At 33.9% G+C, this 21,267-nt stretch overlaps 2 protein-coding genes across 5 annotated transcripts; one reads left to right on the top strand and one right to left on the bottom strand.

Moving 5' to 3' along the window:
* The first annotated feature begins 258 nt into the window (after positions 1-258).
* On the top strand, positions 259-2,627 carry Paip1 (Poly(A) binding protein interacting protein 1). The gene is made up of 5 exons (XM_069062211.1): positions 259-923; positions 977-1,249; positions 1,340-1,506; positions 1,559-1,696; positions 1,748-2,627. The coding sequence occupies exons 1-5, from the start codon at positions 417-419 to the stop codon at positions 1,845-1,847; spliced, it is 1,185 nt and encodes a 394-aa protein (XP_068918312.1). The 5' UTR covers positions 259-416; the 3' UTR covers positions 1,848-2,627.
* A 71-nt stretch (positions 2,628-2,698) lies between these two features.
* On the bottom strand, positions 2,699-20,866 carry babo (TGF-beta receptor type-1 babo). 4 transcript variants are annotated; one of them, XM_069062204.1, is made up of 10 exons: positions 20,445-20,866; positions 20,044-20,167; positions 16,656-16,822; positions 14,230-14,469; positions 9,178-9,408; positions 8,921-9,088; positions 8,696-8,868; positions 8,462-8,643; positions 8,206-8,411; positions 2,699-5,825 (listed from the first exon to the last, which is right to left on the bottom strand). In XM_069062204.1, exons 1-9 carry the CDS (start codon positions 20,527-20,529, stop codon positions 8,228-8,230), a joined length of 1,554 nt encoding a protein of 517 aa, XP_068918305.1. In that variant the 5' UTR covers positions 20,530-20,866; the 3' UTR covers positions 2,699-5,825; positions 8,206-8,227. The 4 variants fall into 4 exon arrangements, with proteins under 4 accessions (XP_068918305.1, XP_068918304.1, XP_068918303.1 ...); XM_069062203.1 differs by lacking the exon at positions 16,656-16,822 and adding an exon at positions 15,267-15,454 and having other exon boundaries at positions 2,699-5,835; XM_069062202.1 differs by lacking the exon at positions 16,656-16,822 and adding an exon at positions 15,267-15,454.
* Positions 20,867-21,267: the final 401 nt, after the last annotated feature.

The raw sequence follows: 21,267 nt of genomic DNA, 5'->3' as shown, positions 1-21,267 counted from the left end.
AAACATTCCGTTTTAGCGTTTTACTAATGTCCGCAGTTATTTTTGTACGTATAAAGTAACATAATGCATTTTTGCATTTTTTTTATTACTCTGTAATCATGACCTATAAGTTGGCTTCCGAATGTAAACATCGTGATATACGACCAATATAAAATATTGCGATATGATATAAAATTGTAAAACTTTCCGCGACGCCTATGGATAAAATCCAGGGTTCTGTTATTTTTGCAAACTTAGGTTGGCGATCGTGATTTGAAGTTTGCCATTTGACGCATGTGTACAGATCGTGTTTTGTCCGTGTCCGTGTTGTGTCTAGTGGTAGGCAAATTTTATGAATTTTGTCGAAGCACTTCCGACAAAAATTACAATCGTGGCGGCAAGCTCTCGTTCATAAAAAAAATAACCAACTCATCAAGATGGATAACAGGTCATCGCCGTTGTGGGACGGTAATCGTGAGACGCCGAAAGACCTGCGACTTCCAAATACACCGCCAAGTCGTCTTCTGAAGGAAGAAAATAAAACAAACACGAATACCACAGGATCTACAACAAAATCCACAAACGTGACACCACAGAAAGATAACAATTTAATGAAGTCCAGTTTATCCGTCGATGCGCCAGAGTTTTATCCCTCGTATTATAAAACTTCAACCCCAGTAAGTAACACCACCAGTTCGATACAAGAGAGATTAAAGAGACACAAAGTGGCGGAGCCGAATTCCGTTACCGAGCCAGTTGCTAACGACTTTGAATCCAACTTCATTGGCTCCTCGGACGACAATCGCCTCAAACATCTCATAGACACTCTTACCAAAGACCCGGGACAGTTTAGTGACTTACTGGACATATTTATGGACACGTTGTGCCCCTATTTCGAGGACATTTTCGTGCTTTCGCGCGCAGCACTACTTCTAGTCGAACAAGTAATTTTTGTCCATTACTTCTTCTACATTTCATTGTACACTGTGTGTTGCAGGCCATTGACCATCCAAGTTTTAGATATACAGCGGCAAGACTGTGTTGCTACATTGAACAATACTGTCCAAAATTTAGAGCCGAATTACATTTGACTTGCCAGAAGGAACTGAAAAATCACTCCAACAAGTCTGGATTGCTCTTATTTGTGGCAGAATTGTACACTCAATTGCATCACGAAAATATTTATGGCAATTACTTAATTGACGCCTACAAACATTTACTTGCAATTGGTGGAAACGAAAATGTTAAATCTATTTGTCAAGCATTAAAGGTAGGTCATTGAACTGTACATAGTGTAAATCATGACTGCACCAAAGTAATAATTTAATAATCAGTCATAAAATTAAAACGTTTTTCACAGTTGACAGGGTTCTCACTCGAGTTATACAATAAGAAAGCGCTAGATGAAGTCTTTTCTAAATTAAATGAAGTCAAACCTACCGTAACTGGAACTGCCTCGAGCTTAATTAATTCCGTCATTAATTTAAGAAGTTCACAATGGGGTCACGACAGTCCAGTAAACTCTAGGTGAGACGCGTGCAATTACGAGAAAAAATAACTCAACGTTTTTTCTTCCAAGTTCCAACTCCGAACCGGAAAATACGTATTGGAGTGAACCTCCACATACAGTATTTTACAATGCGGACGGGTCAAAGTTCACATCGGAAGAAAACGACTTTTTGGCAGCAAACATGCACTCCACCGAAGAATATCTAACGTATGTGTAGAGGTTTCTGTTGGGAAACGGTGAACATGAGATTGTTTGCAGGGACGTGTCGGATCCGGATGAGCTGTGCGACCCTGAACCGGAAATGGACGAAGAGATTCAAGCTGCATTTAAAGATTTTGTCAAGTTGAGCAAACGATAGTTTCTATAAACTTTCCATATTAAATGTAACTTACTGAAAATTAAGGACGTAAGTTTAAAAAGTTTAGCTCCCTGTATATAAATAAAACAACAAAAAAAGTCTATATGCTGGTAGAATAAGAGCCAAGCAAAAGCCTTAATTGTAAAAACATTCAGCTTTCGAGACGCGACGAGGTGGCCCATTGTGTAATTATCTATTTTCTGTACAGGCGGGTTACTGTCGGAAAGTGGGGGTGTTGCAGACCAGGTGCACGATTAAAATACGAACGTAGACAAATACGTTGCTGCGCGCCACTTGATAATTTCTTGTTGAGAGGTCTGTAGCAGCCAGTGTTTTTACAAATAAGGTTATTTGTATTTTTGAGAGATTGTATTGGAAGTGTTTATTCTCGAATTACGCAGGTCAAGTCGCCAACTCGTACTCCCAATTTATGAAATGAATTGGACCAAACATAACTTGTCTAGTTGTGTCATGTTTTTTTTCCTGTTCATATTACTGACTAAAAAGTAGGTATGTAAAATGTAATTTTTAATTTGGGAAAAAATATTTAATGCAGGGAATTTGTAATGCTTTGAGTGAGGGATTTTTTTGCAGTGATTTGTTAAAAGTGATGATTGTCAAGTTGTTAGCATCGTGAGCAAAGAGAGCTGTCTTTAAACGTAGGTGTTTATATTTTTGTACCTCATTTAAAAGACGGCCACCTGCGTGATTCTAATGCGAAAACTCCCGGAAGCTTTTTGTCATATTAATTCATATAAATAAAATATATGTTAATTTATAGTTATTGCATTTTGAACGATCAATTCTCGTAACAAACAAGGAAACATGGAACGACGAATAAAATCAAAACGCATTTTATGAGTAGTAATATATTTTCAAATACGTTTACAAATGGTAGTATATACTCGCATCTAAGCACAAAACATCTCTGTACATAAACTTAAAAAAAGAAAACAAAATGCAAATCATATTTAGGTTAAACGCCTTAATTACAACAAATCAATTTCAAGATCGAACAAGTATAACAGAAGTGCCAAAAGATGAGAAATTTAGGAAATAAATAATGCATTTGCGTCAACAAAAAAATCTATATCTATGAAATATTGAGTAAGGTTAACTATTGCATTTGTGTGTACATTTATCCTGAGGAATTTTTAATCTAATTATAGAGATTACAGTACTTCCATGTTGTAGCCCTGAAAGTGTTCCAAAAATCGACCGAGAGAACCGCCAGAATACTCAAGTTCGTGTGAAATTTGTGTTGAAAATTTTCGAAATGTTTTCGTGTAATACCTTAATCTCTACGTTCTCTACAATTTTTGCACGCGGCCCTATTTACCCAACTATAAAGTGTCTGTTAGTGTGAGAGACGTTTCTGTAAAATGAGGCTGAGCTTTGTATCATAATAACGGCAAAGATGAGCAGTTTAGGTAGCGATGAATCACAGTTAATGTTAACACGATAAATACGGCCACGCGCACATTTGGCAAAAACTTGACAACAAATTTACTCTTGTATAAAACTCTGACATGAATTTGTACCTTGCAAACAGCACTATTGTTATTTAAAAAATATTTTACCATTTAATGGTTAACCACTTTCTTTATAATGAGGATAGCTACATCTGTATTTACATATTGACAAAAGACAAGAACCACGTCGGTTTAACCATCTACACAAGATTGTTGTATATAACATTCATTATTACTGTATAATGGTATGTATAGGTAGTGAATAATTTGTGCAAAGAATGTAACAAATTATCGGTCCACATTACTAATCTAATCAATATAAAAAATCTAGCTATTACTTTAATTTTGTAAGAAAAATTATTTCAAATCAGTCTTAATTTCGCACCAATTTTATATTTCCAATACTTATTTTATTTTAATGTTTTCCTCAACGCGCAAATATACCAAAACCTCGAGCACAACAATTAACAACTGCATTCTTTTCTGAACATCGCCATTCTGAAATTGAGGTATGAAAGTTTACATTGACAATAAATAAATTGAGGAAAAAGGTGTCGTGTCTATATGGAAATCAATCGTATTTTTACATTGCTAACTTTGCTACGTAACTGTACAACTTAAAATTATCATATTACATGATTAGAATAACTATATATTATTATGAGTATACAACTTTAACCACTTAAAAATATTCTTATGCAAACTATATTTTGTCAATCTTTTTTAAGGTGCACCTTAATGTAGTAGACACTCTTTGTTTTCTTTTTTATTAATTTTTTTCGCAAAACTAAATATGTTAGGCTCACAACAATTACATATTAAATTTTTATAAATATCCTTAAAAATATAGTTAGCACAATTAATTTCTTATACACGTTAAAATTACAATTTCCTGACGTAAACTTAAAAGTATATTTACAAATCAAAAATATGCAACAACTATGATAAAACTTTTTACGTTTTATTACGTTTACACGCTTCCATTAGTAACTAATAACAAAAGATAACCGAAAAAATATTTTATCAAATGTTCACATCCACTCATCAACGAACGGTCAAGTGACACGTACTCCGGACACCGGACTACGAACACCACTCCGGAAAATGAGTGAACGTCGACTTTTGTAGGAACTACGAAATTTTTTCATACCTATCTACATTCACGCTTGCACACCGTTAGAAATATAATCTTGGCAACAAGGCGTTCATAAAAATTAAAAAAAATCTTTAAACACGCCGCTAATCCTTGATAAAAATTCTAAAGTAAAATGTCTACGTAACGTCCCGATAAAACTTTTTTTTTTGCAATATACAGTTAAAACCAATTTAAAAAATCACACCAATAGCACCACCAACGATAAAAACGTAACATAATAAAAAATGTGGATTATTTAAAGGACCCGACATTTTTACTTTCCTATAAAGTTGATATAAAGAAACAATTTATAATCTGCCTGATTAACTTGAATTTTACAATTTTCAATTAATTATTTAAATTGCAAACTTCGTAAAAAACGAATTCGTCGATTGATTCATACAGTTTTAGCTTATATACTTTGCACACCTACAGGAACAATCCGCAGAACTTTTTGACAGCATGAATGAATGTTCCATCTGCTCAATCTACGACTGAACTGTTACTTCTCGGGACCAACCGAACTGTCAAATCTTGTCATACGTTTAAAATTTTCCGTCGACACCAAGATTTCTTTTTATCAGCATGAACACCCCGCATAAATAAATTTTAACCGACTGTACTGTTTTGTTACCATCAAGTATGTAATCAGTTTTATATTCTGCACTATTGTTGACTAGTAGAGCTTTTCGACTTTTTTTTAACTGAACAAAAACGACATGAAAATAAACCGGAAGGCATTAACTGAAACTACTCAACAGAAAACAAGAAAATGTACAATAATTACGTACTATGTATCTACAATATGTATAAAAAAAAATCTCCGCCTGTAGGATCACCGTGTCAGTTCGTCCGGAGGTTGCGCATTAACAATTCAATAAAAAATACTGTCTTTTTTAACTCTATTACTTTGTTTGTGTAAAAAATAATTGACATTGTTATGGCTTTGGCATGTCGGCAGTCAACTTGAGTGAAGTGCTGAACGAGCGCAACCGTCCGTACGACTGGAACGGGGACGGCATGCGGCATAAACGGGAAGGATCACATTGTGGTCGAACTGTACACGGAAAATAAACTTGATCAGGAAGAAGCTGTCGATTGTTATAAACTATGGAATGAGTGGACAGGCAGTACGGTATTGTGGATATGAACTGAGCCAGGCAGTGGGCTGAATATTTTACACGTTCATGCAGACCTTTCTCGCTAGTCCCGTGAGACGTTTCGATCGTTAATAAATCGAAGTGATCACACAGGATCGATTTACACTTGTAATACTCCAAAGTAAATCACTGTAATATTAAAACGACTTAGCATGTAATAAAAATGTTCACGTGAACGTTCTTCTATCACTTCACACTGAGTTTAGCACACCTGGAAAAATCTAATATGTATTACATTAAAAAAAACTAGAAACTTATCGCAATTATAAAAGCACATTGTCATTCCGAGTTAAGCAAAAGTCAGTTTCTGTATTTGTTCTAACTCGACATTATGATTAATTAATCCAGCTGAAACTTAATTCAAGTGTTTAAATGAACTTCCCCTATGTCTTTATAAACTCAAATCCCATCTTACAAGTACCAGTTTTGTCTTCTTTGGAAATATAAGTCCGTCAGAATTTTATATGTACAGTTAGGGACACGGAATTTCGGGCATTACTGTTATTTCAAAAAATTGCGATCTAAATCACTCTTTATTGTCAACGTAACATTTAAAAGTCAAATTTTGAAATTTATTTTTTGTTCACGTCAGTCGCATGTCAATCAAAATCGTGGCAAACGGTAAAATTGAGGTTAATAATGTTAAGCCAATTTTACATTTTTTGACGGTATATTGACAGTGATGCCCGAAATTCCGTGTCTCGAACTGTAGGTACGGTCGGTCGACAAATAAAACTGGGACACTTAAAATTTAAGCTATGTATAGTCGAAATGTTTTGGATATGGATTGTCAAACTCAAGGTTGCTTAAAACTTATGATTGAACTGTACATTAGTAAGATCTGTCATAAATTCCAATAACCTTATTGGCGCGTTTAGTTACTTTTGCTGCTGGTGCCAACTGAACGACAAGTCCCCAGTCCACATCCATAACGTTCCAGCTATAAATCAGACCACTGAATTGTCAATATATTTGTCAGTGTCTCTATAATATGTCATACCAAAGTTAACCTATTTGTGATAAAACCGTAATTAAACGATGCAAATTTGTAAATGTTGACTTATGTGATTGTCATTTTTGTCCCAGTTTTATTTGTACATCGACTGTAGAAGTAAATAAAAAGGAATAATCTTGATTTTAACTAAAAATTACTCCCGAAATGTTAATTTCACGTAAAATGTGTTGTAATTATATTTTAAGAATATGAAATTTTCTCGTGAAAGGAGAACTGAGGGAGTACCTACTTAAGAAATTCTATTCAATTTGTCTTAACTTTATGAAAAAATGTATCTAGTAAATAAAATGGGTTGTGGATTAACAATTTAAAATTCAGAATCAGTTTTACATAAAGGTGTTTTTGAAATACACAATAATGTACAATAAAATGGGTATCGAGAGCCATATATCCCGTCCACATTCTAAAATCATTTGTAGGACGAAATATCTTAGCAGAATTTCTCAGAAAGCCCTTATTATAAACACCGTTCACGTTGTTGTGGCCTAATAGACCATGATTTATTTTTTTTTTAATGTTGGACACAGTGTTTGATTTCCGTCACCAAAGTGTCTGACATGCGGACCTAAGTATCAAAATGAACATAACATATTGCTAAATTTTCGGGGATGTCCGAGTATTCTTCTATTGCAAACTAGTAAAACTGACAACCACGACCTGCTGGAGCGCGTTCCTAAACATTCCGAGTAGTGGGAACAGTTTTCCAAACACAGTTCATAAATTAAAATTGGGGGAATAATCACGCTACCCCAGATCGTTCACGAATGTTTAGAGTGATACAAGGAGTGTGCCCATGTTACCGACGTCAGATTTGACATCTGTCAAATATCTGGCCGCAGTGAAGTGGCGCTTGACACGGAAACGCTTTTGAAATTGTCTGTTGGTTAACCCCGGTACAATCCGTTCAACACATCCAACAATTTTTAAAGGTTTATTCCTTGTGCAACCACTTATATCCTCTTCTTGCATTGAAACCGGTGGTATAAAAATTAAATGCAAAATTTCCATGGGTTCCCAGTATGCCAAAAAAACGTGAATGCATTTTACGATGAATGTGGATAAGGGGTGGCTGTGATTTATTTTCATCATGTTGGATAAACTGACTCAATTTTTTGCCAGTGGTGTGATAAGCTAAATGGATATAATAGGACTTGATTTTCCTTTAGATGTTTGATTTCTTAGAATCCCCAAATAACTCCCAATTGTTTGTACATGTATTTCGATAACACCCCGTATAGGTATTTCACCTAAGAATTATAGTTTGATTTTATATAAAAAAAAAAGAAAAGGTTTTCACTCCAGAACACAAAATAAATACCTAATATGTATGTACGTGAAAAAGGAAAACTCACAAGTTTTCATTCTCGTTCTTCAACTTTCGTAAATAAAATATCGATAAAATATTATGGGTCTATATCAAATTATTTAATAGTATACGATGTTCCATTTTATGTCTGGAAAGACCTTTAGCAGTGTTCAATTTGATTTTTTAAAACCAATTTATTTTATTACCCATTAATTTTACTTTGCAAAAATAATATGTAGGTATACTCATAATCTATTTGGCGTCGCTTACCTTACACATACATTCAACAATTTCACATTTTAAGTTCCTCAGATGTTCTGAAGTTAGAGAGTGTCTTTTTAATTCTTAACGCTGTCAGCCTAGCTGTTGCATTGTGATACCAACACTCTTTCATCAATTTTAACATGACTCTGAGAGCTTCGCAACTCTGCCAGCGATTTGGTATATTCGGTCTCTGTTTGTCCACACAAACAACTCTGAAAACGCACAAATTTCATATTACAGATTTCAAGCCCCAGCTACCCACCTTCTCATTTCTTCTATGGTGGGATCAGACGGTACCGCATCGTAGAACGGTAACTGATACTCGTCGTAGATGCCACCGACGTTACATCTCCTTGCGATTTCCCAAAATATTAGGCCCAGGGCGTAGACGTCGGCCCGTTTGAACGAATCGAAATGATTGACGTTCATTGTCTCGTCCAGAACCTGAACAATAAATGGAATTAACGTTAAGTGTGACAGGTTGCGCATTTATTACTTCCGGGGCCATGTATCTCTTGGTGCCCACCCGGTTGTTTAGTGGGATGTCGACAGTGTCGGTGGTGGCGTCGTGCCTCACGGCCAGTCCCAGATCACCAATGGCGCAAGTGAAATTAGACTTGACCAAGATATTCTTCGACTTCAGGTCACGATGAGCTATGGCGGGCTTACCTAAGCATCCAAATATGTTTTAATCTGCGTTCAAACATTTCCGATGACAAACCTTGTGTTCCCATAATGTCCATGTGCAAATGCGCCAAACCCGTAGCGATGGACAGAGCCATGCGGATCATGCCGTTGGTATCCATCGTGTTCCTGCCCAAGAAATCGAAGAGGGAGCCGTACTCGTGGTAGTCGGTAATAAGCCACAACTGAGTCCACGTCCCGTTATCTATAAATATAAAAATTGATTGGTGAAAGCGTCTCGTAAAATTTCGTCAAAAATATTTAAATAATACTAATAAAAGTTGATGTGGAAACCTTTATTATCGGCTGCGATAAATCCCAATATATTATCGTGCCTCAGCATAACTGTTTGGTATATTTCGGCCTCGCGAAACCATGACCTCTCCTCTCTCGAGCTGAATATTTTAACGGCAACATTCTCGCCTCTCCAACGGCCCCTCCAAACTTCGCCAAATCGGCCTTGACCGATGATTTCAACTAGCTGGATTTGACGCGCTATGCTGCGCTGCACCAACAGAGGCAACCCTAGAATAGAAGCAAAACATCGCTACAGAACTGTACAATTTTTTACAAAACTTCAGAAAAAAATATAACCGACGCAATTAATAAAATGATCACTGGTACTTCCATGGGTGGTTAAAATATTTTTCCAATTTAAGGAAGGCCCTCCGAATGATTTAAGTTTTTTTTTTATAAGTTACGACACATAAGACTTATTAATAGGAGAAATATTAACTCTAAAAATGTGAGAAAAACAAAACAGAGAATCCGAAAATAATTTAAATTTCTGGAACGGTTTGATGGATTTCGCCGAATAAAATATGTTTTAATTGGTCACGAGCCGTTACTTAGAAAGTTAGAGGAACATCCGAAACTAAGTGGATAAGAAAAAAATGTTTTTCTTCAATTTTTTTTTTAATCTAAATCGCCTAGTACCGCTACCGCTTCCCAGAATCTTTTGACGTCATTCCATAACGGCCACCTTTTAACATTTTCCTCTATTTTTATTCAGCGAAATTCATCAAGCCATAAAATTATTTCAGAGTTTTTGATTATTTATTTTTATTCTGCAGTGCTTACTATTTAGAGCTAATACATATTTCTTCTACCAGTAAGTCATAAGTAACTTACAAAAATTCAATTCAACTTAATTCATGCCAGGGCCTTTGTTATCGGTTTTTGTAACAGGTGTTGCATTTGTATTAGTTAATTATTGACTATTTACACTTCAATAATATTTAAAAAACCGTGGATAAAAGACAGCAAAATGTTGAACCTTGGGAGACAAACTTATGAAGTGATTTTTCCTGACAATTTTCAACGAGTTTATGTACGAAAAAATGTTTTGAAGAATCTCTTGCACATCTGACGAAGACTGTCTCTTTGAGAACGATTGAATAATCTCATTCGGTCAATGAAAGAATCGTCGTTGTTTTTCAGTCAACGGAAAAATAGTATTGGATCAACAGAGGACAGTCATAGACACCTGATGTTGATACTTGCTAGCTTCAGGTTCTTGAGGCCTTGAAAAATCTCCGTCCGCGATCACGGATAAATACTTGGCTTTTTCACCACGATAATCACCCGGGAAAAAAATTGCAGAGACCAATATAAAAAGAAAAAAAGTCATACTCCCTATAGCCCCAATCCTGTGTCTTGTGACTTCGGTTTATTTCCTTTTGTCAAGGAAAAGTTGAAGGGACATCCTTTTTCGACCGAAAAAAAATTGGGAACAAATATTTAATGATTGGTTTATACAGAGTTGGAAAACTGTAAAAAATAAAACTCTACGACCAAACCTTCCTAGTACCCTTACGTATGTACGTGTTTTAAAATAATGAAGACAGTTTTAGTAACTTGTCCTCCTTCTTTTTTAAATTTAAAGTCTGTTTAGGAACGACGTGATCAGCCAGCACAATAATTCCAAGTTTCACTTCTTAAGCCTGTTTGACACGATGCTAAATTTATGAGAAAATTTACTAGTAAATGAGAGAGGACCAATGAACGATCAGGATCTGACAAAGACAGACTATGATCCTGATCGTTCATTGGTCCTGTCGAGGGTCTCTCTCATTTTCTAACAAATTTACTACGAAATTTAGCATCGTGTCAAACAAGCTTTAGTCAATTTTTATTAAAACAACAATTTAAAAAATATTTCCAACGAGAAAGAACATTTTACAAAACTACTTTTAAGTCAATAGTTCAGTGCAAAACCACAATCTACATTACGAATGATACTTCTGAAAGTTTATGAAATACAAGAGTTGGTACTTTCGAAAAATGTCCACAATGTCACGTTATCTGATTTTGAAAACCGTTTAAGCCTGGTAAAAAAATTCAATTTGTTTATTATTGTGTTATGTCTGAACAGTTCTCATAAGTTTATTTAATCTAGATAGTGTTTGACCACACTCAATACTAAGGACATTGAACTACATTGAAAAGCACAAAAATAATTTAAGAGAGGTGCAAGATACGTCTGCATGCTGTCTCTCTATAGCACTTACAGTTTTCGAGATCTAGTTAAAGATAATTTTCGTTCTGGTTTTACAAACTCGGATAATTTGCGCAGATCTGCAGTAAATTTGTGTAAAGGTTGTGGAGATTTTTAACACCCATTTACACCCAATTTGTGAAAAATAAAAGGATCTACTATTGCAGGCAAAAAAGTGGGACATCAAATTTCTGTCAGTTTTGAAAAATTCGATGTAGTTCAAGCTTCATTGTCATTTTTTTTGACACTATTCCAGCTGACAGTTTAAACATTTATTTTATACTCCTATTTTCGTTTTCCAAATGCCCTCTTCTTTTGATAAAGGTAGATTTTGATTGGAACTTTGCAGAATAATTAAAGTGTACCGTGTACTAAAATGGAAGTGAAATAACACTGCCTTTACGTAACGTCGACAAAGTAAATGGTCTCATTATCTTCGTAGCTAAATTAACAATAACATAGGGTCAGAGTATGAGATTAACACCAAAATGGAACAACAAGATTATTACCTTTTTTTTAAATGTGGTTTAAATTTGTCACATATTAAGTATGTCGAAAATATCATTAACAAATTGGATAATTGAAGAAGTAAATATGACTATGAATCAAAATATGTTTGGCGTCAAAAATTTGAAGATTTTGATCATTTTCAGCAAGAAAGAATGAAATATTTTACTTATATTAGCATAATAATAATAAAAACAAGCACAAGACAAAAGAAGATGTGCTGGTACTATAGACTGAAGTGGTGCTTGTCAACATCCGATAAGTAGACAGAATAGACAAAGAAATGATACCTACTAAAAGACATCGATAAAATTTATTTAAAAAATTTGGTCGCCCAATTTTTTACTGATAAAACGTGTTTGCATGGTTACTTGAAACGTTCTCACAAAGTTCCAGACTTGTTAAACCACCCCTGCATGGAAATTTCACAAGAAATGTCATCTAAATCTGGTATTTGGTGTTTATCTGTGATGATGAGTTTTAAATACCGGGACATTTTTTTAACTCTGAACATAGCTCATACTTATTCCCTATGTTCAGTTTTAAAAAACACAGGTCAATGCATGTATGTAATCACGTAACCAAGGCAACGAAAATAAGTACTTGACACTTTAACAAAATGGTCAAGTTGTTTGAAGAAAAAATACACATAATGCAGTTATTCTATGCCAATCAGAGCATTAGAAATGTGCGTTACATTTCCAGTGCAACACATGATAGACCAATTCCATCAATCGGAACAATTTTTAACATTATTTCAAAATCCCTGGTGTTCGGTATAGTTAGTTGCATAGCAACTCACAATGCATTGATCTGTGTTTTTTAAAATTGAACATAGGGAATAAGTATGGACTATGTTCAGAGTTAAAAAAATGTCCCGGTATGGCAACTATGACATAGTCTATGTCTAAGTTGCCATATTTATCCACAATAAATTTTGAATCACCCAATAGATGACAATTAACAAGAGATGACCGTTCTGAACTGTCTCAAACAATATCAATAGCATTTCCATCAAATGCTAGCTTTACATAAAAGCTCAAAAAAGTAAAAGAAAAGGGACAGAAAATTTACAGAACTCTATTCCGAAACTACCGCCTGAGCAACAATTACTGTTTGAGTTGGCAATAAAACTATGGTGACTTCTTTGCATCCCTGTTGGCTCAATTTGTCAAATTAGGTTATGTGTGGTGCGAACAAACGGTTTATAGGGGATTCCAAAAACATTCGTGCTGTCAAGTGTCACAATTTGTGAAAATTTATTATTCGCAATGTACCCGGCTGAAAGTTGAAACACAACTTTTGCTTGAAGTGTACCATGCTTAATTTTTTGTGAGGTTATCTATGATTTTGATGTTTCTGTCAAATTTCGGTCAGATCAAAATTTATTTTGGCTGTTGTTGGGTTGTTTAAATTTAAAAAAGACATGAAACATTAAATAGAAAAGAAATAGCTTGCTTTTCTCTGGCTCTAAGTACTGTTCTCTTTTGTTTTTCGAATTTTTTCGAGTTACTGATAAATTGTAGTAGTCATAAAAATTTGGCGGGGTTTGTATTGCTGCAGGGTGGTCAACCAAATACATTGAAAAGTATTAGAACTTTGATAGTTCGGATGTTTTTGAAATTCACTATATTGAAAAATGAGGAGTTTTAAAAAACAAACAAGTTATAGCGAGGAAGAGACATTTAATTAAAAGGTGCTGCTCCAAATGACTCCAATTATTATCAATAAAAAATTACAAAAATCAAGACGTTTAAATTTGAAATTTATGTCAGTTGTCAATAGTGACAATGAAACAAACGGAAGTACGTAGGTACAATTCAGTCTTGCCAATTTCAAGTAAATTTTTTATTACCCACTCAATCAGGAACTGATGCTCACAACGTCTACCACCAAATCTAATAATTAATGATTGATATTAATCAATCCGAAAGATGAAATTGAATAACAAATAGTTGATAGGCGTCATATTTTGCTGCACACCTGTGTCTATATCTAATAGTCTATGGCGATGAAAAAAATTAAATCCTTAGGGCCGGTTGCAGCAACGAAAGTTAAAGTTAACTGTAGGTTACAATGCTTTGTTAGTTTAGTTACCTATTGTTATAACAATGTTTTCGTATATTTTAATCTGTAGTTAAATTTAACTTACGTTGGTGCAACCAGTCCTTAGACAAATAACTGTTTCAAAATTCATTATTTTTTTTTAGTCTTTAACTGCAAACGTCTCGCATATTAACATTTTTAATTGCAGCAAATATTCATTACAAAGATTGGCAACGTTTATGACTTTATTTGACGTTGCCAACGCTCTTTTCTTGTACAATTTAAAATTTCCTCACCTGATCCGCTGCCACTAGTTGTCATTTCGAGCATGTGTTGCAAACTGACCCCCTTTAAGATGGGGTGATCCGGTGCTTCAATGCTGTCTTCGCCATGTCGAAGATGATGGTGTGTTCCACCCCTTTTACGCTTCGTCATTACGCAATAGCACAAGACGCTTCCGATGACAATAAGCAGTATTACGGGAATGGAAGCCAGTAGTAGGATTTCGAGTGACGAAAAGCTCGAATACTTGGGAGCTAATCAACGACAGACAATATTAATGAGATTGTTTTTAAACGATCTTCGATTAGTATAGTGAGTATTCAATTAATTGAAAAAAAAACTGCCTGAAGACTTACCTTCTCATATTTTTTTGTTAATATGTAATAGCAAAGACACACCAAAAGCAAAGCAAATAGCAAGCAAAATATGAACGCAAAATATTTTACGTGTATTGCATAATTTTTGTTCATTTTTGCTTTTGCATCCACAACACACATAGAATTTTTTCCGTTCAAAGCAAAAAGAAGTTACTCGACTCAACGTTACTTCATGTTCGATTCTGTAAGACATACTAAAGCAGACGTCACAATACTTTGAGAGAAAAATCTGATCTAAAATTAGTTTAAAGATTTAAAAGCCAGTTTTCTAAGGCTAGTGTTAAATATAAAATATTAATGTGATTATTTTCTACAAAAAAAAATATCTATTGCTCTTTTCAATTTACCAAAAGCATTACTGAAATTCGTTAAATTGTATGCACTTTAACTGAAAACTCGATTCTACCAATGATTTTTTTATAATCGTCATTTAGTTGAATTCTTTGACAAAATCTATAAATTTTAAGTTTCAAGATAAATATATACAAAAAAATGCACCATCTCATGCATGGAAAAACTGGACTGCACTTGACACAATGAAATTCCCACAGTTTATGACACTGAAACAATGAAACAGAACATATTTGCAGACCAGAATTTTGATAGGCCCAATGAATGTAAGAACTTATATAAACATAAATCGAAGCCCTTTTAATTTTGTTTAAATATCTAACCTGGGGTGTATAAAGTGTCGTTTGGTAACTGCAAAGTTAAATTAGCATTACAAAAGTCCCTATCGTTACAGCAGGATGATGCCATTTTGGTAAAATCGGAGCGATTTGTAATCACGCTTTCGTAACAAAACCCGGTTGATATACCGGACGATTGTACTATGTCGGGTATATTTTTTTTGTGGAGACATCTATAAACAAAGAAAAAAACAATTTTAGAACTTTGACATAAAAATTTGATTGCTGGTAGAGAATTTACAGTCAATGTTTAAAAAGAAAAAAATTTGAAGTTTTTTAAACTTTGACAGTAGCTCAGGCCAGTGGATTTCTGAAATATCGTAACTTCCATACAGAGCATGCCCATATGATTACGTAAGCGAGGTTTGCGCAACTGCCACCTGTTACTAAGAAGTCTGAAATTAAAAAATAAACTAAACAAGAGTGTACCACATACGTGCATGTTATCACTGACTTAAATATGTGTATGTGGTGCACCCTTTAAGACATCGGTTCTATCTAGAATGTGAGTCGCTACTTCTAAACAATAATTACTAAGAGGTGAATAGATCAAAGCGAACGCTAATTACAGCAGAAGTGACTGCAACCTTGTTAAAAAAGAAAGAATAGGCGTATTTATGCTAAATAGTGCTGCTGAAGTAAAAAAAAAGTTGGAGTAAAAAAAGTAGAATGTCTGAAGGGTGGCACTGCACATTTTACCTTGGGGCTTTTGCATTAGTTGGGGTGAAAGGCGTACATTGCAGAAATCTTCGTTTTTGCAGCACTCCATGACAAATGTAGTATTGAGGGGGTTCTGCCGATGGCAGAACAAAGGATTATTATGAGGAACTTGTAGGACTCGATCCAGGCACCTAAATTTTATTTCAATGATCAAGTAGTGTGTACAGCCAATTACATAATCACAGATGAAAAAGTTGAACACGTCCTTCGCCAATTTATTTATGCTAATATATTTTGTAATTAACACATATCCAAAAAAAAAAACAACATTTTTTAAACGTTTCATTTTCATTTCGTAGCCACATATTCGAAGAGATATTTTTACGTTTTTTTATTTTAATTTGCACAAATTTTGAGACGTTACGCTGAACTTTCTTCTTGATAGCCAGTCTTGGGGAGGAAGGATTTAGGGATGGATTCGGTAAGTGGTCGAAGACTAGCGCTATAATAAAAAGTAATACCAAAAATACTAGATCACTCTTGTCAATTGCAAAATTGTAAATCAATACATTGCAACTGGCAAACGTTTCGTTAACAAATAAAGAAAAAAAAAAAATAGAAAAACTGTTAGTGTGAAAACTTGCATTTAACACAGAGGTTAAACCGTTAGCTGTATTATAATATATCGGGAGTTTGGGATGACCACACTGTTACCTGTACGAATGATTTCGTTATTATGAGGCACCATTGCTAGTTGTGCCTCGAGAACGGCATTACAAAAATCCCTGTCACGACAGCACAGTTGAGCAGATTCTGCCGTGGGTCTGCTTCGGCACCACTGCGGTTCTTCAGGTGGGAAAAACTGGAGTTTGTCTAAACAGCTGGCGTGGTTTTTGACAGCCCGTTAGTAATTTAGCAATGCTTATAAGAGATCTTCTTTACAACAAATTGTTACAATGAACATAATTATCAAATGGAATATGTTTAAAAAATACACGCTCCAACAGTTTAAAGAGATAAAACTGAAGTTAGGCATGGGTATCGACCGACAAACATACCAACCACTAATACTACACAATATCAAGATAGCTTAAAACGGTTTCAATTGTAGGAAATTCCAAAGGTGAGATAAATGCAACAGTTACTAGAGTTATGAACTTATGACAATAGTTTCCTCGAGTCTATTCTGTGATCAAATCCAACAGATGTTAGGAAATCAATTGTCTCTCGAACTCTAAAGGTTCATTTAAACAACTTGATAATCAGTCTAAAAAATAAAATACGTTTCGTAAAATATTATTTCATTCATTTAGTTTTAATAAGTGAACGAGAAAAGAAAGAATTTTCTTGTAATAAAAATAATTCATAAATGAAAAAGTTCGTCGACCCAATGCCTTACGCAAAGCGAACTCATCAAACTGTTGAGTGATTTTGCATTAATAAAAAATAAAAATAAAGACCTATGGGATTTCAGGACTGTTTCGGTTTGTGGTCAATACTGACTGGCTACCAGCTTATTATTATTTGATATTACATTCGAAGTTTGGATCACAAAACAATATAAATTCTAAAAATAACAGTTACAAGCACGTTAACAAACCTTTCTAGACAAAAATTGAAAGCAAACAGCTTAGCTGCTGCCCTATACGGTTTAATATATTTTTTTAAATAAATATAAAAACGGGACCGTTAGCAAAACGGTATTCAACGATAACTACGACCATTTTGTAAGGTTATAGTATACTCCGTCTAGGAGGAGAGATTGGGACATTTTAAATTGTACACTTGTAACCCAAGATTAAACAATGCACTAGAATACATTAATTAGAGCATAATTTCAGGGCGAAAAATGTTACTGCTTGAAGGTAAATAAAGAAATAATTTACGCTAGATAGTAGGTACTTTCTAGTGATTTTTATGTCAATCAATCTCTCGCTGGACAAACTATAGAAGGTTCTCATTCACATCAGTATCATTATTCATTACCATAAGTATCATATTTTACAATTATTTATTATTGGTTGCTCGTTTGGAATTTGACTTCTCTTAAAGAAAATATGACCCTTTTATTTGTTTTTATTGGTTTATTGAATTAGACACATTTCTAAAAACAAATAATTCTTATAAAGAACAATTGCTTGTATACAAATCTTTTAATTTTCCATCAACATTGTACGTTCTTAATCCACAAAGTGGTGTCGCAGGATATTTGAACGCATGGTTTTCTTGGTTGCAATAATTTATAAATTCCTCTACCCAGACCCAACACACACATAAACCAGTAAGAGTTTTGTGTTTTTGACGATTACGCTTCGTGCAATAATAGCGACTTGGGATGTGCTGTAGTCCCACAAGATGAATTTTTTCCTTTTATTTGAGGAAAACTGTCTACATTTACGCAAAAAACAACTCAAAAGCGTACCCGAAACTTTTATGGAAGAGAGTAAAGTTAAAACAGAATGTTTAACTTGAAAAAAAAACTGTATTCCCAAACGGCGACATAACGTACAGGATAGGAAAATTTAATTAAATCCTTTAAAGTTGCATAAAAATGGCAAAATTAAAAATGTTTAATGAAATGTTCGGCTTTCTCAAGCATCTTTTTTAATAATAAATAAATCAGTAGTTCCTGTTAAACTAGCCGATCTAACAAATTAATGAATAGCTTTATTGAAAGAATTCTTTTAAGTAATTTCCAAAAATTAACATTTTTTTAAACGACTACATAATTATTTTGTTAATACATATTTGAAATATACCGACTGGTACTTGGAAATATTTTATTGATATTCAATAATACAACCATGTTTTGATAAAAACACCAATTAAAACTTAAATAATCCACTTTTCTACGGAATACTCAGCTCCATCTCATGGAAAAAATTCTTACCACTATAACAATAATACCATCGTATTTTATTGTAAGAGACTTTTATACAAATCTGAAAAATGGTAGCCTAATCAATCCAGAATCAACCAACTCTTCTCCATTAGTGCAAAAACTCAATTCAGTTTCTTTAACTGAAATTATTTGTCATATTCGCTGAGGGAACACCGACAAACATAGAAGACAGTGTAAATGTATTGGTCATTTATTAATAGAATGTATTAAATAAGTTATCTGGAATTATTACTTATAAGAAAAGTGTTTTCGCATATCGTATTGTTTATTATTGCATAATTATTTAAAAAATCAAACACTTTACGATAATTCCCCATTGTAACCTACATAAATGTGACGACTCATACTCTTAAACCTTGTTCAGATTTTCGACATAAAATTCTCTCAGGAATGTTCGTGTATTAAACTTAAACAAAATTGGCTTCAGAGTTGTCTATCGTGTATCAACAGATATTAATTAGAAAATAATACAAAAACGTAAAAATATTTTTAAAAAACAACCTTTAGTTTAAAAACAGCTTCTTCAAAAACTTGCACGCTAGCGCGAAATTAATCAAACACGTGGTCCTCCATGACGTAAAAATAATCGCAGCAAGAAGACAAATGGCTCACAATGTGCCAGTTTGATAAAGCTTTGAATAACAAATTTGGTGTATTTAAATTCGCATTAACATAATGTCATGGTTCTAGTAAGCATAAAATATCAAATACTACATTTAAAAATGAAAATTTAATCACGTTTGTGTCTGAACCATCTGCCAAGTTTTAAATTTACAAATTACTACAATTATGCAATTTTAAACAAATTCATTTTAATAGAATTCAAGATTGTAGCATTAATAAAAATTACATTGACAACCAGACCGCGCGCCACTCAACATGTCATGTCTGCACAGACTCGAGTTATTCAATTACAGACACATGTTGAACCAGATTACCCCAGAAACAATTGCTATTTTAATTCAATATATTGATAGTAATAAAACTTGGTCTAAACTTGACTGAACAATTGACACATTACACTTATGGTTTAAATTCTTGCTATGCCACAGTACAGCAATGGGAAATAGTTCTGTAAACAGGGCAGTATTGTGATTCAAACTTATAGGTTCAACCTGTACATTTTGAAGTTAGGTCCAACTTTTTTTATTCTCGTTCCTAATGAAATAAAGATTTAGGGTAGAATGAAAAAGGACATACCGATAATTGTGTTCGATGCCTCCTGTTTTACCAAAGAAAGTCGTAGTAAAACAGTATCCATCTGTCTGACAAGTATAGTTGGCCTCTGGACACACATCACATTTACATTTGAGTGATTGAACCCCTGAAACAGGTCAATAAATTACATAAAGAAGCACATAACATGTGAGGAAAGGGACCATATGTGGGTATGTTTTTATTGGAATGAAATATTAATTGTTCAATAACCTTGAACTTGTTTACGAAAATTTGGTGAAAAATTATGTAAACGGTCTCCAAACGTTGTGTTGGCTCATCGAGGGTTTACGCAACGGCAAAATCGGATTAAAGGTGAGTGATGAACAGGAACTGTGGTGATGTTTTGATGTAAATGGCCAAATGTCAAAAATACTAGCACTTACCATTAATAAATTGGCCCAGCCAAAATATACAACAAAACACAAATAACGCAGTTCTAGACATGTTCTGCTGTGTTCTAGGGTGCATTATAAACAACAAAAAGTCTGTTCCAATTACAATTCACGTGGATTAGCATAATTATTTACATGTTCGCAGAAAAAAATTCGGCGAAAAACCACAGTTGTCTGCCATTAGGAGGACACTTCAATTATTTGATAATTGTTTACACTTCCACTTTGTACTTGTCGTTGACATTATGTATGTCTGTTATGCTGGACCACAGTGCTTGTACAAAAGCATGACATCAACAAAACACCACTTTTTTTAAATAAAATTAAAATCATTTAAAAACTAGAATGACCGAATCAAAAATATCAGCCATGTCAGTCTTGCTCTTCACCACTTGCTACATGGTACGGACAGAAGAGGGCGCGCGCAAAAAACAAATGTCAAATCGACGCGCCAAATTAAAAAAAATGGAAAGTGTCATCCATCACACTATTTTTAATTTGCCTTTTCTATTTTTTGCTACTTCTTGTTTCGTCAGTTTTCTAAAATAGGTAATAAGTGAGACGTGAGAATGAGTTAAATTACACCATTACCACTACAAATTTACCATGATAAAAGAAAATCTATCTGTATATTTATTTCTTTTCGTTGTTAAGTGATAAAAACATTAATTTTAATCTTAAATTCTACGTTCTGAGGTCTACAAATTAGGTGAATTATACTTAATTAGAAACAATTTTTGGAGATGTAGTTGAAATTTCTTTTTACTTTCAAAATATTATCTTGAAAACAAAAATTATCTATCCATTGAAAACT

Source organism: Tenebrio molitor, chromosome 1 (genome assembly GCF_963966145.1).
Source record: "Tenebrio molitor chromosome 1, icTenMoli1.1, whole genome shotgun sequence".
Taxonomy (NCBI): Eukaryota; Metazoa; Arthropoda; class Insecta; order Coleoptera; family Tenebrionidae; genus Tenebrio; species Tenebrio molitor.
This window is presented reverse-complemented; position numbering and strand designations above follow the sequence as displayed.